Below are 21,962 nucleotides of genomic sequence, written 5' to 3'. Positions count from 1 at the left end.
TATAGAAGTCCAGGAAATCACTCTGAATGGAGAAAATGTTTCGATTTGATCAGCCAAAATCATTTTACCAGGAGACGACTTAATTATTTCTGCCAATCCAGGTGAGCAGCGACAGAAAAGTCTTCGAGTGAGGAGTGGGAGTAAGGCACGAAGAGCTTTAATCAGAGATGAAGTGAAGAGGCCCATGGTAACGCTGGAGGAGCCGCTGAGATGCACAGCTCAGGTGGGATAATCCTTTGAGAAGATAGTTAATAAGTTGTCCAGTTAGATCAAGGCATGTTCAGGTGTACAAGAGGCCTATTCAAAGTAATAATCAGAGAACTGCAGACTTTCAAAAGATGATTTGAGCGATTAGGAGATGTTCTGAGGCTGAATACAATGGAATGCCACACTTTTGAGAAGTTTTAAATTTCAACTTATTTCATGTTGACTTCTTATAAAGCTACAGATTAAGAGATTAAAATGATAGTTCTGGATTTGTAAAGTGTGGTTTGATCAAAACCTCACTGTTAGAAAATGGATGTTCCATTATATATATATATATATATATATATATATATATATATATATATATATATATATATATATATATATATATATATATATGCATGGAGGATTCCATCCCAAATCCAGCACCCTGAGACTGTACACGAGCCGCAAGGAAGGAGGCAGAGGACTAGTGAGTGTGAGAACCACAGTCCAGGACGAAACAACTAAGATCCATAAATACATCAGGGACAAAGCCTCAACAGACAATGTGCTCAGTGAATATCTCAGACAACAGGGAACGGAGGTTGAGGTGCCAGAGATACCATCATGGCAGGACAAGCCCCTACATGGGATGTACCACCAGCAAATAACCCAAGTGGCTGATATCAGTAAATCCTACCAATGGCTGGAAAAAGCTGGACTCAAGGACAGCACAGAGGCCCTCATCCTGGCCGCCCAGGAACAGGCCCTAAACACCAGAGCAATAGAGGCCCAGATATACCACACCAGACAAGACCCAAGGTGTAGGTTGTGCAAGGAGGCCCCTGAGACAGTCCAGCACATAACAGCAGGGTGCAAGATACTGGCAGGGAAAGCGTACATGGAACGACATAACCAAGTTGCAGGCATAGTGTACAGAAACATCTGTGCAGAATATGGACTGGAAACCCCGGGATCAAAGTGGGAAACACCCCCAAAGGTGGCGGAGAACGCCAGAGCTAAGATCCTGTGGGACTTCCAGATCCAGACAGACAAAATGGTAATGGCGAACCAACCAGACATTGTCGTAGTGGATAAACAACAGAGGAAAGCCGTTGTGATAGATGTAGCAATACCAAGCGACTGCAACATCAGGAAAAAGGAGCACGAGAAACTAGAGAAATACCAGGGCCTCAGGGAGGAACTGGAGAGGGCCTGGAAGGTGAAGACCACAGTGGTGCCTGTGGTCATCGGGGCCCTCGGGGCAGTCACCCCCAAACTGGACCAATGGCTACAACAGATCCCAGGAACAACATCAGACATCTCAGTCCAGAAATGTGCAGTCCTTGGCACAGCCAAGATACTGCGCAGAACCCTCAAGCTCCCAGGCCTCTGGTAAAGGACCCGAGCTCAGAGGATAAGAACCACCCGCGGTGGGTGAGAAGGGAATTTTTTTTTTTTATATATATATATATAATGGAACAGAATACTTTAAGGCAGAAGCAAAATGTCATCACACGGCTGGTAAGTCTCGGTTCAGGGCTGACTGATGTGGTCCAACTTTTAAGAATGAACACTCCCTCGCTTGTTTGTTTTATTTTTATTGTCAGTTCGTAATGTTTGTAGTGTTTATTGCACACACACTTTGTGGTAAATGAATAAAAAGAAGAGCAAATCAGAGGCTTTTTCATCACAAATAGGAAGTCCCACACAGCTGTGAAATGATCTTGGAGAAAGACAATCTGGTGATATGCTGGACATTTACTATCTTTTGTAAACCAAAGAAGGGTTTTATTTTTTGCACCAAAGAAAAAAAAAGAATGAACAGAAAAAACAGTGCCAATAATTAATAATAACTTGGACAATAACTAATAATTGTCCCATGACATCATTATGTATATTTTTAAGCAAAAACAACAACAACAAAAAACAATGACTGTGAGCTACATGCTGTGTAGTTCAAGCCCAGCACTTTTGAATGTTGGTGTCCACTAGATGGCGCCAAAAGACCAAGCGGCATTAGCATAGAGGGCGGGACGGAAGCAGCATCCGGGGACAGAAGCGGGTTATTGTCATCACGAACACACCTTCTCATCCTGGCTCTCTGGATATGAACCTGCAGCCTGCTCTCCTTGCAGTCCCCCCTTCCTCCTCTTCCTCCTCCTCCTCTTCCTCCTCCTCCTCAGTTGCTGGACAGCTGTAGTGCGCACTGAGCAACGGCAGTGCGCAAAAGGGCCGGCATGCACCTGGAGGGGAACCCGCCCTGTAAAGCCGGTTCCAGACTCTGTTCGGAGTTTCAGCCGGATTGCAGGATGATGCTCTAACAGCATGAATACAGCGGGCCGGGTGCTGGAGCTGGAGCTGCAACATGGGCGTGGGTCGAAACGAGCGGGATGCGATTTCGCGGACATAATACGGCAAAAAGGAGGACCGTGCAAAAGGATCCGAGTTGTGATCTGAGCTCGGGTTCGCTCGGATTCACCACACGCAGCACTTTCCCCGTCACTGACCGGAATGATGGAGAAGGGCGCGTTGCAGCGCCTGCAGCAGCAGCAGCAGCAGCATCAGCCTCTGTCCAAGAGCGCGGAGCGTCCGGCGGAGGACGTCGCCAAAATCCCCGACGAGGAGCTGCTGAAGTGGAGCAAACAGGAGTTGGTGCGGCGGCTGCGCCAGACGGAGACGGAGAAGAGGGCCGTCATCGTGGAGCACGGCAATCTGATGCGTGAGGTGAACCGGAGGCTCCAGCAGCACCTCACGGAGATCCGGAGTCTGAAGGTGAGGAGGAGTGGGGAGGGGGCCCCCGGGAGCAGCGGAGCAGCAGCAGCAGGGGCCCCTCCTGAGGATTTCACCTCGTTTAGTTACAGGAGAAGCGAGCGAGCATGCAGGGTGCACATTTGAGTGAAATGTCAAAATGAAACGCTGCAAATGTATCCTGCAGGAGTATTCACACCACCTCAACTTTTGCCACATTCCTCCCCCATCCAAGTTTCACCCACAAATTGAACTCGATTTTATATGACAGGCTGAAAGTAGCACTTCGTGATTTTTTAAAATACTTCTACTAATGCACTAATAAGAGTTGGCGTACATTTTGTTTCAGCCCCATTTGAATGAAAGCCAGTGTAAGCAAACTTCAGAAGCAGAGAGATGTTGGTCAGAGTTGACTGGAAGGTAGATGGAGCTCAACGCCGAACAATAACGGAAGATGACGACCTGTTAGATCAGGGGTGGGCAATCCTGGACCTCGAGGGCTGGTGTCCTGCAACTCTTAGATGTCTCCTTGTTCCAACACACTTGAATCCAACAGCTGAATCACCTCCTCAGTGCAGTCAAGTTCTCCAGAGTCCTGCTAATGACCTCATTATTTGACTCAGGTGTGTTGAAGTAGAGACACATCTAAAAGTTGCAGGAGACCAGCCCTGGAGGCCTGGAGTTGCCCACCCCTGTGTTAGAGGCTGTGGAAGGTTGGAGACGAGGGTGGAGGTTCACCTTCCAGCAGGACACCCAGCCGGTTTGGATCAAAGCATAGACGTAACTTCCCGAAGGACTGGTGTGGACATGTCCCCACCAATATTTCCGGATCTGTAGCCAGAGCTGGTTCTAAGTGTTGGCTCTGGGGGACTGTAGGTGGACGACACATTTTAAGATTTTCTCTATACAGTACTTAAAAAGAAATTAAATGTAAACTTGTCACTTACGGCCCACTTCGCAAATATGCACTATTTTGTGTAAATCTGTAACATAAAATCTCAGATATATTGGGTCGTATCGATCGGTTAAAACTTCCTGGAAGGGGCATCGGCTGAGCCACTGCTGCCAGTAACTTCCTGTTTTCCTTCTAGAGGTGATCCATCTGCCACCTGTGTTTAACCCACTCATGTCACAATCATACCTGTCATTTGACCAAATAGACTTTAAACTCATAAAGGAACAATGGAGTTTAGAATTGTGACGTATGAATCAGGGTTTTCCCCCAATGTATTATAAGCCTGGCGGGCCACCAGGCTTTACTTGTGCTCCACCAGGCTAAGCATTGCTTATTTATTTATTTTGTTTTATGTCTGCATTTTTTAAGACTTTATAGTTGGTGTTCAGGTGTTAATCTCCCAATCTTTCAATAACACATAATTCTCAAGTGATATTTTCAAATTTCCTGTCAACTTTAAACACTTTTTAACTCAAAAACACGACGGGCCGCTGGATGAACGACTGCCCAGCGCCCAACATCCGGGCTTATGGGGGAAACCTTGTTTATACAAAACCAACACGACAACAGGTCGATCCAAATGAGTGAAGATTTGCAAAAACACAATAAAGTTGATCCATTTGAACATCAAATATCTTGTCGTTGTAGTGAATTCAATTAAATGTAAGTTGAAAAGAATTTGCAAATCATTGTATTGCATTTTAATTTATGTTTTACACCGTGTTCCAACTTCATTGGAACTGGAGTTGGAATAGGCCAGTGGCTATGTCAAGACAAAGAGGCAAAATGTCTGCTTTTGGCTGCTTTCTTTCTGATGTTTTGCTATTGATTCTCCATCCGGACTTGTCTTGAAAATCGTCAACGCAGATATTTAATAGTTGGATCAGATATTAGCCGCAGCTTCAGTTTCACTTTAACAGCAAAAAACCGACATTTGTCCTTGATCATTTTATCCAAACAGCTCAAAAGGTAAAAAAAAAAATGTCATTTGGGTTTGAGAAAGTAGCTAAAAATATTAAGCGGAGAGGCTTGTCTGTCAGCAAATGATCAGTCACAACAGAAATGTGCACGTCATTCCCTGCTTATCTGCTCTCTATTTGTGTGTGTGTGTGTGTGTATGCTGGATTTATGTAAACCAGGACGTGAACCAGAAACTGCAGGAGGACAACCAGGAGCTGCGGGACCTGTGCTGCTTCCTGGATGACGACCGGCAGAAGGGGAAGCGGGTGTCGCGGGAGTGGCAGCGCCTGGGCCGCTTCAGCGCGGGGCTGATGAGGAAGGAGGTGGCCGTCTACCTGCAGAAGTTAAAGGAGCTGGAGCAGCGGCAGATGGAGGTTGTCCAGGAGAATCTGGAGCTGAAGGAGGTGTGCTTTATGCTGGAGGAGGAGCGAGCCGCTGCCACAGCTGGAGGAGGGGCCCACACCCAGGGAGACCCCGGCTGCAGGAGCTCAATAGACAGCCAGAACAGCCTGTCTCAGCTCGGAGGGGGCGGGCCTACACCTGGCTTGCTGCGGGACGTCGGCGATGGGAGTAGTACCTCCAGCGCAGGAAGCACGGATAGCCCCGATAAACCCCACCACAAGTCACCTGCCCTGAGCTCCAGTGCGAGCCCAGGATCAGGGCCAAGGTACTCCTTGGAGAAACATAGAGATATGTGTGAATCTTCAAATAGGAGAAACAGCTCAACCCCTGAGTACCAAACCTTCCCTCAGTCTTGCCGCCCCCGTGGTGGGTCCCTTTTAAGCCTAGCACCCTATGGGCTTGGAGGACCTTGGCCTGAGAAAAACAGCAAATCCCCCTCCAGGCTACCTTGTGACTCCAACTCCAAACCCTCCACCTCTGAGCTACTAGCTCAAAAACCATTTCTGATGTCAGGACACGCATCACCAGCCTGCTGGAAGGGGTCGGCTAAGTCCAGCCCGGAGCTGAGTCAGAGGAGGTTCCAGGGAGACAATCTGGGGGCTGGCTGCAAAGGCCCTGAAGCTAAGCAGCCCACATCAGGGACCCTGGAGTACCTGAGGAAAGGCCGGGTGATTGTTGGGAGTCCAGAGTCTATGCGGCACCACCATAATTACCATCACAGCCCTGGAGGGGAGAACAGCAAGGGAAGGCACAGCGGCGGCTCCCCGGGCGGGGACAGGGCTCAGAGGAGGGCTGTTGGAGAAGAGATGAGCCCCCATCATCAGAGTCTGTACAATGGTAGGCACATTCATTCTTAATTCAAATATTACTATTACTGCTAAATTATTAGCCCAGATTGCTATATTTATCATTAGAAGAGATGCAATAATCAGAATTTTAAATAGTTTTCTCCGTTTTTGCAAACTTCGACCTGCCAATACTAATTTTGTTTGATCCAGATGTAAAGGAAGATATGACAATACATTTTTTTGTCTTTTCTGCCATGATGGTCATTAATTCTGAATGACAGGGTAAGTAAAACGAAACTATGTATAAAACAGAAGACTTTGGAACGGATGAGAAATCATAAAACTAGGGGTTCACAATGATTATCTGTCCCATAATTATCTGCTTGATAATAGGAAATGGTGACATCATTCTTATCTGTCTGATGTCATAGCAGATAGCACCATGTTCGGTGTCGGTGTTGTGATTATTTTTAATCGAGATCGGGTTCACATTTCTTCAGTTACCTTAAGCCGTCATGCTAAAGACGGTAGCAATAGCCGCCCTTCAAGAAGCCATTGTTTTCGGCTCACTAGCCACTCGGGACCATGTTTTACCACGCCGAGCTGCTGCTACTTTTCCGATGTGCCACTTCCAGAAAAGTTTGGTCGCCGAATGCATTCACGCTTTCTTCATTCCCCCCCCCTTCAGTTTTTTAGCGCCAGCTTGCATCAATGTTGTACTGCTGCCAAATCTTGGATTTTACCACTCATCATTTCCTTTCCTCAAATTCTCTCGACGTCTCCAGTATTTTTCAAAAAAATGAAATATACTTCCCTTGATTACTGCCCACATTTTTAAAATTTCAATTCCCTTTTAGAACCTAATACCAAACTCAAGTCTTCTTTGACACATTTTTTCTTGCAACTTGTAGAAGCAAGTTATATCGTGTGCTAATGGCTGTCTGAATGACTCGGGTAAAGTTTGCCAGCTTGTTGTTGTTTTTATCTGACCCCTCTTGTCTTTGCACCGGGGTTGATGTCGGCGTGAACGTACGGTCATTTTGCTCGTGTTCCCACCGACGTAGGCAAGCATCGAGTGACACTTTCGACATACCGCTGTGCTTTGGTCCACGATGCGCTCGCCATCAGGGCCATAGTTAACATGGAAACCAAAGCAGTTCTAAAACGCCAGATCTGAATGATGGTGGAGGAGCTTCTGTTTCAGACATAATGGAGGCAGTAGCCATGTTGTAATGAGCTAGTTTCACATAGCTTGTCTGACTAGCTTGAATGCACGTGGGAGGCACTCAGTGGATCTGGGCTCGATAATGAAGCCTAGGTGGAGTAGACGAATTGTTCGATACATAGTGCGTATCGAACAGAGAGCATTTTATTGAACAGTTCAATACAGATACATGTATTGCAGGAATCTTAATATGTTAACATACTTATCATATATATATATGTGTGTGTGTGTGTGTGTGTGTGTGTGTGTGTACGGGTTTATACACGTATATGCTGATGATCAAGTTGCACTCCTACAGGAATACTTTTCTCAGCTTTGTCTCTGCTCAGTCAGGAGCAGAGAGAAACAGCAGCAGCAGCCAGGAGCTGCTTACACATGCACATTATTGCCCTTGTGCCCTGTTATCTTATACGTTCTGGACTGTGCAAAAAAAAATAGAACAAGAAACATATCGGCCTTCTGAGGAGTCCTTTTTTTTATTATTTTGAAGCACAGATAATGTTGATCATAATTTGGTCTGACAGGCCAGCAGTTGATGGCAGTTTATTGTGAAAGAATGGGAGCAAAACACGATAGTTTGGTGCATTTAGATCGTCCCGCTCGTTTGAACCGATAGCCTTATTAACTTCAGTCGATTGAGCCAAACATCTAAAACAATATACTAAAACATGTGGAAATGATATCGATCATCTTATGACATCAATATCAGTCTGTTTATATAATAACCTGAGTGAATACTAATCTGTTGTCACCATGTTTTCTGTTGTAGTTGCAAGTAAAGATGCATTCTGGAACGAGTTTTTGACTGGAATCAGACATGTTATGTCTGACTGACCAAATACATAAAAAAAAAATCTCATGGCAATCAGTAAACTCACTATGTAGTAAATTGGAGCTGCCAGTTTGCCCTGACAATCACAATCTTTTGTGTTTCTGTTGTTACTAAGTGGAAAAAATCCAGGAAGTTAAAGTTAAGTATCTTCAGAGTTGGTCAGTTTCTTAAAAGTGTTTAAAGCTAACGATATTTGTTGACCTTTGAGACAACTCTCCGGTTCATTCAGGCTGAAAGCCTTCCTGTCCTTGGACAAGACATTTCGCCCTCTTTGCCTGCTGGTGGTGGTCAGAGGGCTAGGTGGTCTGCCTCAGAGCAGCTGTGGCTTCGATGTTGCTTACCACCATCGGTGGACAAAAGGCTGAATGACTGATTGAAGTGTGAAGCACTCTGGCGTTCTCTAACGTGTTGGATCACCATATAAATGCAGGCCTGTTACCATTTAACGTTATTAAATTTCTCATTTTATTCTAAAAGAGAGGGTTGATTTGGTCAGGATCGGTACTAAAAGTTCAAAGCTATAAAAAGGAAATAACAAAGAAGAAAACTGAAAGTAGTCACTAAAAGATTCCGCAGAAAACTCACCCTTCAGTCGACAATGACTACAGATCTGCTGCCCTGATGGTGCGTTCACACCAAACGCGTTACGTGAGTCAAAAATGTGTCCGACGCTGCAAGTTCAATGCCCTTTGAATCCAGACGCTTGACATTTTGCTCTACACTTAGCGTTTTCATGCGTCTGGATCTATGACTACCTCACAAACAGACCACAGTTTGTGAGACTAAATGGAAGGACTGTGTGTCTCACAACAAGATGGTTAGCAACACCGGAGCACTGCAGGGCACTGTACTCTCACCATTCCTTTTCTCTCACCGTCCAGATGGGAGTCTGATGATGGGAGCCAGACTCCCATCATCCACAGAAATACTCAGATGATTCGGCAGTTGTCAGGTGTATCAAAGATGGACAAGAATCTGAGCACAGAGAGTCGGTGGACCGCTTTGTGGCATGGTATTGAAAGAAAGAATAATCTCAGGAGAAAAAGTGTTAGATCAAATCCCACTTCCGTCATGGGAGAAGAGGTGGAAGAATATAAATACAATCCATTTTAAGATTTTCTCTATACTTAAAACAACTCAATTCAAAATTCAATTCATGAATTTTGAATTGAATACGAGTTACAGCAACATTCATTTTCCCTTCAGGACCAATAAGGTACTTTTGAATTTTAATTTCTGTTGGGTGCATCGTTATTGTAAGTTTGTTGACGACTGGGTACTTAAGCTTCTAGAAATGTCCTTCCACTCAGAAGGAGTTCTTAGAATATTGCATCGAGGGAGGAACAGTTAGAGCAGACACAGGAGCACAATGTGCCTTTGGATGTTCTGTCTAAAGGCACAGCATGAGTCCGTTAGTCGTGTGCATCTTCAGAATAAAATCAGCTGGGCTTCAGTCAGCTTCCAGACAGCTCGCAGTTGCTCTGGCACGCTTCACATTTACATTTAATTCTGTCTTTTCCCCATCTCCCTCTCTCACTGCTGTCACCTCTTGTTTCACAGTAATCTGTTTGGAGCAGCGTGTAGCACAGAGCCAGACAGATATCGGTTTATAACCTATAGACCCTTGAGAATTACATCAGCTGTGCCGTGCTGCTAAGTAAATTCCCAACGATGCTGGCACATCGCCCTCAGTCTCAGGGCACCATCACCACGGCCATAGATTGGGAATGAGTGCTGTACGTGTGTGTCTGAGCATCGGCTGTTCATATTAAGAGTTCTTGCAGCACGATGTGAAGCGTTCAGAGGAAGATTGCAGTTCGGAACGTGCAGTCCTTTCTGTGGAGCAGGGGACAGGAGTTGTTGATCTGCTTTATTACAAAGGCTCTTGACAAGAAGTGCTGGGCGATTTCTCGGTGAAGAAAGGCAAAATTACCGGGCCTTGCAATCTAAGCAAGGAGTAGTTCATAACAGGTAGGCCACAGCTATGTGAGCAATAAAGTAGTTAATTAAAAATGCAGTGAAGTTACTTTTGGACCGGTAGTGTTGAAGATAGGTTTTCCCTGTGGGGGGACAAGCCATCAAAAAAGCCAAAATGAAAATGAACTATGCAAATATTCATTTTGACTTATAATCGTACTCATTTATTTCCTTCCCAATGTCCTTTTACATTGTCATTTCCATTTAGAACCAAATAAATCCACCATAACTCTAAACTAAGAGCAGCAGAAAACCGTTTGCCCCTTGGGGGTTGGGGACCACTGCTGTAAAGCCCTTTGTATTGCCTTGTTGCTAAAAATGTGCTACATCAATAAAATTACCTTTACCTTTACATCCCCTTCCAACATACTTGGTACACAAAATGAAATACACGGTTAAACACAGGAAAATAAGATAAATAGCTCCTCCAGCTCTGCTTGTGGAAGTAAATGTGTTGGGCCTCAACTTGACACCAAGACAACAATTCTGACAGACAGGACAAGTAAAATAAAAAATAAAAAAAAAGCTGCAGAAATATTTTATGGAATAGTTTCTATCAGCAAAAAGTGAAACCATAGATGTGAATCATTGTATTCACAAAATCAATCATTGTCCAACATATCTTGCATTTAATCTATAGGTGTTAATGGTTTTCTATTTGATCTATTTCTGATCTTCATCTATCACCTCCACCTGTCATCCTTCCTACTTTCATTTCTTTTTTCCAACATCACATGGCTCTCTTTCTTAGCAGCCCCATCTTGAGAGCAGCTCCCCTCCTCTTGGTGCCGCCTTGCATGCAGCTGGTGTAAATCTTAATCGGGGCGCCTCCATCACAGACCAGTACCTTTACAAATGGAGGGTCTTTAACTTTGAAGGCCTGTCTCCACTGCAGTCGGTGTGCTAAATATTTCATTGGGAAACAAGTAACTTTCCATCCTTCTTCTGCTTATAACAGTTCATGTTTTTACTAAACAATTGACCTCGAGATGAGGAAGGACAAGACTACTGGCCGCCAGCACATAGGTCAAATCGAAATAGAGGTGGTGCTAAACTACCCCAACCTCCACCTAGATCTTTCTCCAGCCCCCACCCATCTCACTAACTGCCTAAGGTTGTTCTGCAGCGGCCAATGCACTCTTGTTTTAGAGGCTTGCAGGCACAATAGTCTGTCGCATGGAGAGAAGACATGAATGAAGCTCTGTGATAGATGTGTTTTTATGCTGCTTGGAAACCACTGCACATAATAATCAACAAAGGAAGTTCAGAGACCGAGGTCAGTTCTGGACTAACAGAACAATGAATGATGCTCCACTCCACGGCTCCACAAGACACAAACAGTGTTCCACAGTACGCTTAGATTATTTCAAAACCAAAAATGCGTTTTTGATCCCAAAGGGTAGTTAAATGAGTTGTTTAATGATTTAAAGGAATGCAATTTGTTTTCAGTGTTAATTTAGACATGTTCCTCTCCATTCATTTCCTATTGGACTTGTCTGATGAGGCGTCAGTTGATTGTCCTCGTCCAGCTGAGCGATCAGAGTCATTTGCGTGGTTAGTTTGGCTCAAACGGCAGCAGTGGGTGTATGCGTACAGGTGAGGCACAGACACATGCATATAAATGGAACATAGATGGCTGCGCTCCAGTTCTGTAGCTGAGGCTTAGCGCAAGTGTAGTTTATGGACGAAACGGAAAATACATTTCTGGTCTCAGCAAATGGGTGGCAGAGTGCACCGTGGCATATGCATATTGTTTCCGCGTGTGACAAAGGCGACAAATATTCAGTCTCTTGCGTGGACACAAAAGCTATAAAATAAATCTAGACCTAAACATGACTGAGATGCTTTAGCAGGTGCTCCAAGAACCTGGTCAGAAATGCGCGCATGTACAGCTCAATCAGGAAAACGCTGCTAAAAGTGGATCAACAAACTGTTGAGTCACGGTACGTGAGATTTTATTAGCAGTCACACACTTTCTGTTTTTTTTTTCAGTGATTCTATATACTGTACATAAAATAGTTACTTCTTCTCACCAGTCTTTTTTTTTTAAGCGATCAAAAATAATACACAGTTCAATAAGAAAGTCAACCGGCTCATCAAGTGCTTATAATAGGCCTAAAAATTATAATGTTGTATCTTATGTAATATGAGTGACTGTGTGCGCGTGGCGTGGCGCGTGTGTGTTTCTATTTCTGTGTAATTTATGATTGGAGGTCCTGTATTATAACTAGGCCAGCAGCTGCTTCCCTGCCATTTTGTCTCCTGTCAGCTTTGAAGTCCCTTTTTATCTTCAATTATGCCAACCCCAGACCTGCGGTGACCACCTCACGCACGTCCACGCACGCCCACACACTCCAGTCATACACGCATGCAGACGCTCCTAATGAGAATATCTTGGTAAAAACGAACAGATGGGAAACAATAGTGTCCAGGTGTCAGCCCCAAGCATGTTCCTCTATTATGTTTTCAAATTAATGCCGTACTGTGTATGCACTGTGTATGAAGGGGTGTGTTTGTGAAGAATAAGAATTGGACTCATCGACCTCTTACTAGTGTGAATGTGTCCTTTGATGGTGGACTGGGTGCTTCATCCCTATTTAAAGACATGAACCATTTCTTCTTTGTCTTGGTGCTGTTTGATGGGATCTGCTGAACACTTTTATCTGGCCTGCATGCAGTGATGTGATTCGCATATCCTGCAATAATTCCTAACAGCTGCAAGACTGGGTGAGTCTAGTGTAAAGCTCTTTGAGTGGTGGATAAAACTGGAAGAGTGCTGTATGAATTTACCATTCAGTCCTTTTATGGGTGCATACTGTCTACTGTGTTGCCTTGGTTTACCTGTAAGATGTTATTGGTGGTAGTACCTGTCTTTTGTGTTAAAATAACAAGAACGAGTGGAATTCCTAGAGATTGCAGAATATTTGTAGAAAAGATGTTAAGTGATTAAGTAAAACAATTTTTTTCCATAGTGAGCGAATGTTCAGGATGAACATTCAGATGCTTGCTGGACATCAGGTCCCAACTTTTGATATTCGACTTTCAGACAGCATTCACCGAACGTCGTCTAAGCGTCCTCTTCCTAAGTCATGCCTGTTTCTCCATCTATCAATGGGCTTCACAGACACAGTAAAGTGCACTGAAGCAAAACAGAAGTCCTGCCCAGTATAAGAGAGAGAGACAGTAGAGTGTGTCTCTCTGACAGGCCAGACCTTTGGGACACAACCAGAGGCGTAAGCAGGTCACCAAATGAATAAGAGCAGACTGAGTGTATGACAGATGGATTTAGTGGTGGCGTAACACAGGTTCATCCAGAGAACCTTCTCACTTGTCAGGCTACATGATTTACTGCCTTTAAACACTTAAATCAGAGCCAGGACACAATCTAATTGTTGCTTGTGGTGATTTTTACAGCACTGATATCTGCTGGCTGCTGCACCAGTTCCTGTCGGACTGTAAAGCTTTGGGACAGGTAAGCCTTCTCCACACTGAAACACTGAAGAAATACCATGCAATAGAAGTTATATAAAACTGCTTACACCATCCGGTTCATGGTTTGATAAAGAGTAGACTTTCCCTTTATCTAATGGACTGAGACCTCAAGGGAGTATTCTGCCCTAATAAGAGATTCAAATAGTGGATGCAGGATTGGGACGCCACTGTTATCAGGTGGCGTCCCAGAGAACAGTCTGCACTGGCTCACGAGGAGCCATGTGGTTCTCTCAGCAATCTTCACTGTGGTATGGTTGGCGAGGAGGATTTGGAACAGTTCCGGCCAGTGCTAGGGTCTCCAATGTTTCCTTCAAAGCTTCATCACCGGGATCCAGTCAGCAGGTCTGAAGGCATACAGGGAGGCCACAGCACTGAGGTTCTCCTCATTGGTACCAAATCCCCCCCTAACCAATACTGATAGTTTTTCTTTCACTCTTGATAATTCCTCCTTCTCATCCTCCACCCAGGTTGGGTGTCGTCCTTAATATCACACTATACCCTACATTAATAACATCACCAGGTCTGTCTACTTCCACCTATGAAATATTAACCACCTTTGTCCTTCCCTTATTGCTTTGTAAGACCAGATGCTTTGTCCACATCTGGTCCCTTCCCATGAGGATTATTACAAAGCGATTGTGTAGGGATTCTATCTTGGCCACTCAAATTGTGCTTAATTTGACTTCTCTGTGTTGAATCTGATTTATATCAACTTTAAATGGTTTCATCTTGATTGTGACTCATTGCCACACCTTCACAATTAAGTCTTCTTTTTTTTTTAAAGATATCTTAAAATAATTCAGTCCTGCGCCTCCAAGTCAGTCGGGGGGTGCGGCTTTGCAGTTTCTTCAGCTGAAACGAGAAAAAGGAAGAACTCAACCAGGAAGTCTTCTTTTTCCCAATACGGGAAACAAAGTGTGGCGCTATTCTCCAAATCAAAGGCCATCCACTCCTTTCTATTCCTTTGAGTAGCAATATGAGTAAATTTCTTAGTTCTTTAGGATTAAAAGACATTATTAATATGATTCTTGTCATAAGTTGAACAACTTTTGACATGCTTTATTGTCAGTATAGTTAAATCTTGTCTGACTCTATCTACAAATAAAAGAAATGACATTTTTGAACAGGTGAGAATCATTTTCCTACCCTAGTGTAGTAGCCTTATGATGGAGCCAAATCCCCATGTACAATTTGAGCCAGCAAGACATCTAACATTGTACTAAAACTGTGTTTCAATTGAGTTCTATGGTTTGAGAAAAAAATATTTAAACTTTAAAATAATGTAGGTCTGTTCACTCAGGCCAGTTGGGGTCACAAGTTTGTAGTTTCTTTAGTTGGCAGTGGAAAAAGGAAGAAATGAATATTTAATGTGCAGTAGATCTGATGGGGAGAATATATCAGCATGCTAGAAAGACACATCCCTGCTTTCTGGTGAGTCCACAAATACGTTGAAAACAGTTGTTTGTTACCTTCTTGTCTTTCAGCTTTGACGCCTCCTGACCAGGACACGCCTGGTTGATCTGATGCTGCTCTGACAACACACCCACACACACACCACAGAGACAGAGAGAGAGGAACGGGGGGGATGGACCAATGTTTAACTGGGTGGATAAATGGTTGAAAATGAATCGGCGTAAAACAAAGACGCTGAAGAACGAAACACGGGCACTGAGAGGCGAAACTCTGGAAACACACATTCTGCCCTTTCTCCTGTTGCTGCTAATGCTACTATGCATCTCTACTAGGTAACACTAGATGTTGTTCGTCGTGTTGGATAGGTGAGGACTTATCCCTCCTTTGCCAAAAGAAACAGAACGAAATGACTAAAGCTGCTCAGAATCCTTGTTGCCAACAATATGGTTCTACCTCGTTTGAAAGACAGCGTCCTCATAGAAGACGCTCGATACGAGAAGCAACGTCTGACACTAACACTGAAGGTTAAAAACCCCCTCAACAGTAATATCAGCTGGCATTCGAAATCTGCAAACGCCTAGGTACTAAATGTGGCTCCTGCTTTGGAACAAAACATACTTTTAAAGCACAAACTCTAATTCAAAGGATATTTTCTCTTGCTATATTGGTCGTCATCATCAGGCAGTTTCAATAATTTCGTCCTCTTAACAATAGGCGATGGAGATGTTGGTCCTGGCAGTGTAAGGACAGGGGAAGTGCAAGTGTGGATTAGTGCGACGCTCTTATTTTAAAATCATAACATGTTGTTCAGCAAGACCATCTTGCTACTGTAACCAATCAACCCATTTGTGGCTTGTAAGCAGATCCTTAGACACAGTCTATAGCTCACGATACTCCTTAAGCATTTTAACAAAGTCTTATTAATATGCAATATTCTGTTAACTATTTTATTGTTCATAAACCAATCTGTCTAATAATGTTAATATCAGTTTTAAGAATTCATTATTTTCCTAGCCTTTATTAAATATTTATTACAACCAAAATAATTTTTGTGAATTTGAAGACCCATCCATCACATTATATAAAACACCTAATCTTGCAGAGAGACCAGGTGGCTGTCTCCAATGAGAGGCGGGGCACGCCCTGGCCAGGTTGACAGTATTTGGTGAAGGTATTGATTATTGATTACAGTGTACCCACATTTTTCAGGTTTGGTCATTTACGGGCAGTATGGCCAAATATATGATCAATACGCAGAGCGTGAATGAATGAAACATCTGACGCCTACAAATCTACCAATGAATGAATGTGAGCTGTCCTTTTCAATTGCAGTATTGCACACACCTGTACTAGGACGATGACTTCAATATAATATTTGTGCAGCACATATTGTAACGTCGATTCTATAGTGTAACTAGAAATAAAACGGAAGGTTATGATAAAGGAATCGAATGTTCAAAATATAATTCTAAAGTTTACAACTTTGAGACTAATCTCTTAATCTGAAATAGGGAAGGAATTCAAAGTCTTAAAATTACTTGGACCCATTAACTTCCACCACCAGAACCACCACTGAAGAACGATCTAAATTCCTTACTGTAGTCCAAAGTTGAGTAGTTTACTTTCACTTAAGGAACTTATATGCCAATTGCAGCTGTGGTTGCCACATGTCTTGCTGCCTCTCAGCTCAACACAGACAGCTGTTGTTGTTGGCCACAAGGTCTCTCTGAGACCAGCCGCTGTTATTTCTGACCCAGGTTATTTAACATCCTGGTCGCTCCTGACTTTGGACTAAGAATCTGATTGGATATTAAGAGGATCTTATTTTCTAAAGTTACTAAATGCCATAGAGCGTACAAGGATGTTCTGTGGCCACAGTCTTGCTCATCTTTACGGAAAAATGGACAAATTATAGATTTGCTTACAATAAAAACAAAAACCATTTTTGGTAAACAAATCTAGAGAATGACCAGTCAGCATGTGCTACTGGGAGAGGAGCAGGCATGAGGATAGCTGGTAAGAAAACTTTAGTGTTTTTAGACATTCTTCAGACTAGAGAGGAGAAGAAAGACGTCAGCAACATTTTCCTGTAACTAATTACTTTTTCCATTCACACTTGTGGAGGCTTATGGGCAACATGAGAATTAAAGCTGCAGTATGTAACTTTTATATACAGTATATATATATTTATATAAAAAAACCCAACATATTCTCACACATTTGGGACAAATAATCGGTAAAAAAAAATCGAGCTCCTCTCACTTCTCTCATTGCTTCCAGTGTTAACTAGAAACAACTAGTCAGAGCGAGGAGGAGAGTCTTAGCTTAGCGCTGTCAATCACCCCTCCCCTCGCTCCCCTTCTTTCTCTCCGCTACGATACAGCTTCAGAGCCTGTTGTGAATGCTAAGGACATTTAGCATGGCCACCGATGACAGCGGATAAATGGTTTTCCTATATAGGAGAGTTGTTTCTCCGCCATTAGCACATTTAGCAGCGCATTCGTGAGAATGATTGGCCGCGCTAAGACACTCCTCCTGGCTGTGATTGGTTGTTTTTGACTGGGAGCGGTGCATTTCTTCAGACAGGAATAGCAGCACAATCTTTTCACAGATTATCTGCCTCCTATTATACTGCCAGAAAATGGTGATAGTTGCAAATATGTAAAAATCTTTTTTATTTTTTATAAAAGTTACATAGTGCAACTTTAATTCATTCTGAGGAGTTCATAAGCAATGACCTTTCGTACTATGGGAATGGTAGTGTGAAAGGAATACATACCCCTTCAGCTTATGACATACATTATCTGATCTCTTTTCAATTCTTGTAAAGCTATCATCCACAGCTTATAAGCGGAAAGTTTTGAGGCATTTTATACTGCAAGACAAACTTCTGATCTCGTCTGATGAAGTTGATACGTAGTTTTGAGAAGGATGCAACATTTTTGTTGGACCATATAAAATCACTGACAATAATGTACGTGCAGAGACCCGTAGACAGACATATAAGCTATCATCCATGCTTTATTTATTCCCTAAGCCTAACTTCATACTTCCTGGATGTCAAATTCAAACCATATGTATTTTTGTATAGCACAAGTAGCAAAGGATAAGTACAAAGTTGTTCTTGCAAATAAAAAATGAGGGTCGAAATCACACTATCCAATTACCAACAACAAAATTAGACTTTCTGATAAAGTCATAGTTAATCTGAAATTAACAACGCAGAACTGTTCCAAATAACAAAATATAACAAATGTTACCTTTAGTTCTCAGAAAATGGATGTGAGATTGGAAGGTGTGTGTACAACTTCTAAAAATGTAGCAGTTAGTTATGAGCACCTTACTCTGCTGCTTCCCACAGGGTTATAAATTTGTTTGGAAATATATATATTTTTTTTTTCGGCCAAGATCTGCTCCTATGTCAACAGCGCTGCAGTATTATAAACTTTGTGTCAGCTCTCATATTGTGTGGTGCTGTGCTTGTGTGTGTGCGCCATTTTGTGCACCTCTAGGTCAATGACAATGTGCCGTTAGCAACATTTTTTATAAATAGCAAGCAACACAACATGTAACTGGACAGCAATTACATGTTGTTCAATTCAACATGTAATTTAACATGTTCATCTTTTGAGTTACACTATCTTCTTATTTTTTCATAACTCTCCTGCTTATTGAGCAAAAGAGCGAAGCTCTTTCTTTCGAAGAAGCTAGATTGTACAAAAGTTCTTTGTGCCACAAGAGCTTTGCTCAACATGTTGGTTCCAAACAAGAACACTGTGCCAAAATATTTATAACTCTGTAAGAGTAAAAAGAAAAAAAAAAGAAATTCAGATTTTGGCGTATAGATTCCTAACGTAAATTTCTTTATTGAAGGTTTGAAATCCACCTTGTGGAGAGATGTTTTCCCAAAGTGGGGTTCTACCAAGAGGTCATGAACAGTAAATATGCTACCTGCAATAGATAAGCTAATAGCTTTTTCCATCAAATTTGGCTAATAAAAACACATGGGGGGGGGAGAGGGGGATCCATACTCAGCCCTGATGTGATCAAGTTTGCCAAACCATTTAAACAGGCATCATGTCTTATTACATAAATGTCTGTTTTTATTTACAACAACAATCTTGGAACGCATATTGATCTGCTGAAAAATACCGAGGCATTCTCAGTTCATATTGCTAGACAGAACTGTTCCTACTGTATGAACCCTCCAGAACCTATAAAAATATTATCATTATGGGCCCAACATTTAGACTAAACCGCCTGGATGGCTGAGGATGTAAAGTTTATTTTAAAATAAAGTAAAAAGACATCTAGTTGTAATGTACTAGTTATGTGAGTGCTTTTAGTCAGGGGGCCATTTTTTCCCCCCTAAAAACACTCACACACACACACTCCCTCCCATATGCCGTTATCATCCGAGAGTCCCCTGGGAAGGTAGCATGGTCACATCCAGCTAACAGCGCCATGTCTCTGCCTCAGAGTCGGCCTTTCACAGTGATGTGTAGAGTCTTTTTCACTATTTATTTACATGACATAAATAAAAAAAATATATACCTTACAGCCAAGTGTTTGCTGGTAGAAATGAAAGATCCTTTCTACCAGAGATGAGACCCTTTTTCGTCGTTCTTAAATGTGTGTCGACATGTGAGCGTGTGAAGCTTTATCTGGCGACAGAAAAAGCTGCAGATGAGGAGTTTTACAGTTTTGAACAAAATAAAGACTAGGTGTCTCTATCTCTTTGCCTACAGTGCCCATAGATTGCTAGGTAAGGGGTTTACTGGTCAAAAACTCTTAACAGGACCCCGCTTTAATAAGTCGAAACAGTAACTCAAAATGTAGCATGCCTATTATTAAATCAACTTCACGCTGTCATTTACAGGAAGACGTTGTTGTAAACAGGCTTCTGTGAAATATATTTATCAACAGTTTCTCCCATACTCTTTTGTTCCCATAAAATTCTTCATCTCACTTTGTAACAGAACCACAATAAATTTGTTCCTCACTGGGATCCATGTTGAATGGATGAAGCGTTCCACACAGAAACGCTTCAAAAGTCTGAGCCTGGGATTTATTTGACAGATAAAGCACAGCTGCGCGTCATTAAAGCTAAGAATAATTGGCCTTGAGTCTTGGGAGTGTTATATGGCAGGAAGTAGCTTCTAAAGCACCTAGTTCTCCATCTCCTGAAGAAAAGGCAAATCCTTCATTTATTTGTAAGCGGAAAGAAAGTTTTGAGGCATTTTACACTGAAAGACATAATTCTGATCTCGTCTGATGAAGTTGATACGTAGCTTTGAGAAGGACGCGACGTTTTCGTTGCGCCATATAAAATCATTGACAATAATGTATGTGCAGAGACCCGTAGACAGACATATAATCCTGAGGCGACAGTATAACCTCCTGACTCTGTGAAATGTTGTTTTTGTAGCTTTGGTGAAACAAGCAGGAATTACCATATATACTGAAAGACGTGTTTTTAAAGTTTAATAGTAGTAAATCTGCTTTTATATAAATATTTACTTACAGCCATTATTTTTGACTTGTTGGTATTATATAATCACAATTATATATCCAGAGATCTATGTATAATACATGCTAATAAACTATCTTTATGTAGAAAATGGCTCGTTATTTCCTAGCTATTGTGTGTTGGTGTGGATATGTGTGTTATTAGGAAAATATTAGCACATTCATGGACACTGAAATATGCTGAACATGGCTCACATCGAGTAGTGTGATCTGTTGGTCATCCTGAGCTATTTCTCTGCTGCGGTGCTCATCAGCGGTCCACGGGCTGTTTTACATTCAAGTCACACACTAAAGATAATTAACAGGCATTAAATTAGAATGTTATTGCCAAACTCAAGACATTATATTGATTTTTTTCCCATGTAGATTAGAGGTTTCAACCCCTTCTTTTCTGCTAATTATGATTTTATATCTACAGCTAACGAAAACACATCATTTCAAACTTGATGCGATATGTTGTGATATGTTGCAGCAGCTGACTCTAACCCAGCATTTCTAGATTCCAGTCCTAAAACCCTCCCGCCCTTCATTTTGAGATGCGTATCTATTCCAGAACAGCCGATTCAATGATTGCATGACCTCTTCTGCAGCCATCAAGTTTTGCAGAGACTTAATATTTAACCTGTATGGTGTAGTGACTTTCCTAATACTTGTATGTCTGACTTTAAGCCATGTTTGTCATATTTGATTTTGAGCTACACTCCACTGGAACCTAAATCTGCTAGATGCTAATTATTACTTCATCATCTTTGCTCTTCTTCTGCACGGACTCTTTATGAAGATCAAACTAAAGTGTTCCTAAAAAGCACCTTGTTAACATAATTTTACTACACAATAAAAATGGGCACGGGAGTTTGGGGAACAATCATTGATCGTAATGCTCCCATGTGCTTAATGACTTTTGTCTTACATTTTCCATAATTCCGAAGTATCACAGTTGTTCCAAAATTAGAGCATTTTAGTCTACTATACTTACATTATATAGGTGGAAAAGGTCAGAGGTCTGTCCCAGGACTACCCAGGTTCCTGGGTGTGTCTAGCCCAGCTATGTTTATCCCTGGAGACATGCTTGGAGAGGAAATGTCCCAAGTGTAACCAGGTTTCAAGCACAGGCTTTTGTGAGAGCGTGAACCGAGGCTCCACTGAAGGGATTGTCAAGCTCAAAAAAACGACACATTTTGGGACACATTCATTACATTATAATGGTGGAAAATGTCAGGATTCTGTCCCAGGTCTATGGTTCCACACACATGTTCACAAGGGGGCGCCAGAACGAATAATTATTCTAGTTGGTATTTTCTGTATTTGACAGCTGCTTAAGCATTGAAAACAGCCAATAATGAGCAGATAATGTGTCTGCACACACAGGCCACTTTCCTTTCTGTTAGTTGAATGCTTGTGAAAAAAGAAATGGTGAATCATGCAATCATATCGGAGCTGCTTGATACA

At 42.4% G+C, this 21,962-nt stretch overlaps 1 protein-coding gene across 1 annotated transcript; it reads left to right on the top strand.

Annotated features, from left to right (window-relative positions):
• Window positions 1-1,800: 1,800 nt before the first annotated feature.
• LOC102235747 (coiled-coil domain-containing protein 85A-like) lies at window positions 1,801-21,415 on the top strand. The gene is made up of 4 exons (XM_023327865.1): window positions 1,801-2,964; window positions 5,035-6,094; window positions 13,494-13,551; window positions 15,056-21,415. The coding sequence occupies exons 1-4, from the start codon at window positions 2,704-2,706 to the stop codon at window positions 15,069-15,071; spliced, it is 1,395 nt and encodes a 464-aa protein (XP_023183633.1). The 5' UTR covers window positions 1,801-2,703; the 3' UTR covers window positions 15,072-21,415.
• The last annotated feature ends 547 nt before the right edge of the window (window positions 21,416-21,962 follow it).

The sequence above is a fragment of the Xiphophorus maculatus genome, chromosome 22 (assembly GCF_002775205.1).
Source record: "Xiphophorus maculatus strain JP 163 A chromosome 22, X_maculatus-5.0-male, whole genome shotgun sequence".
NCBI classification, from domain to species: Eukaryota; Metazoa; Chordata; class Actinopteri; order Cyprinodontiformes; family Poeciliidae; genus Xiphophorus; species Xiphophorus maculatus.
Note: the sequence above shows the minus strand (reverse complement) of the source record. Positions and strands in the feature narration are given on the sequence as shown.

Coding starts and splice junctions, on each gene's coding strand:
- LOC102235747 (XM_023327865.1), top strand. CDS start 2,704: ATGATGGAGAAGGGCGCGTTGCAGCGCCTGCAGCAGCAGCAGCAGCAG. Junction 2,965..5,034: donor CGGAGATCCGGAGTCTGAAG/GTGAGGAGGAGT, acceptor TATGTAAACCAG/GACGTGAACCAGAAACTGCA. Junction 6,095..13,493: donor TCATCAGAGTCTGTACAATG/GTAGGCACATTC, acceptor TGATTTTTACAG/CACTGATATCTGCTGGCTGC.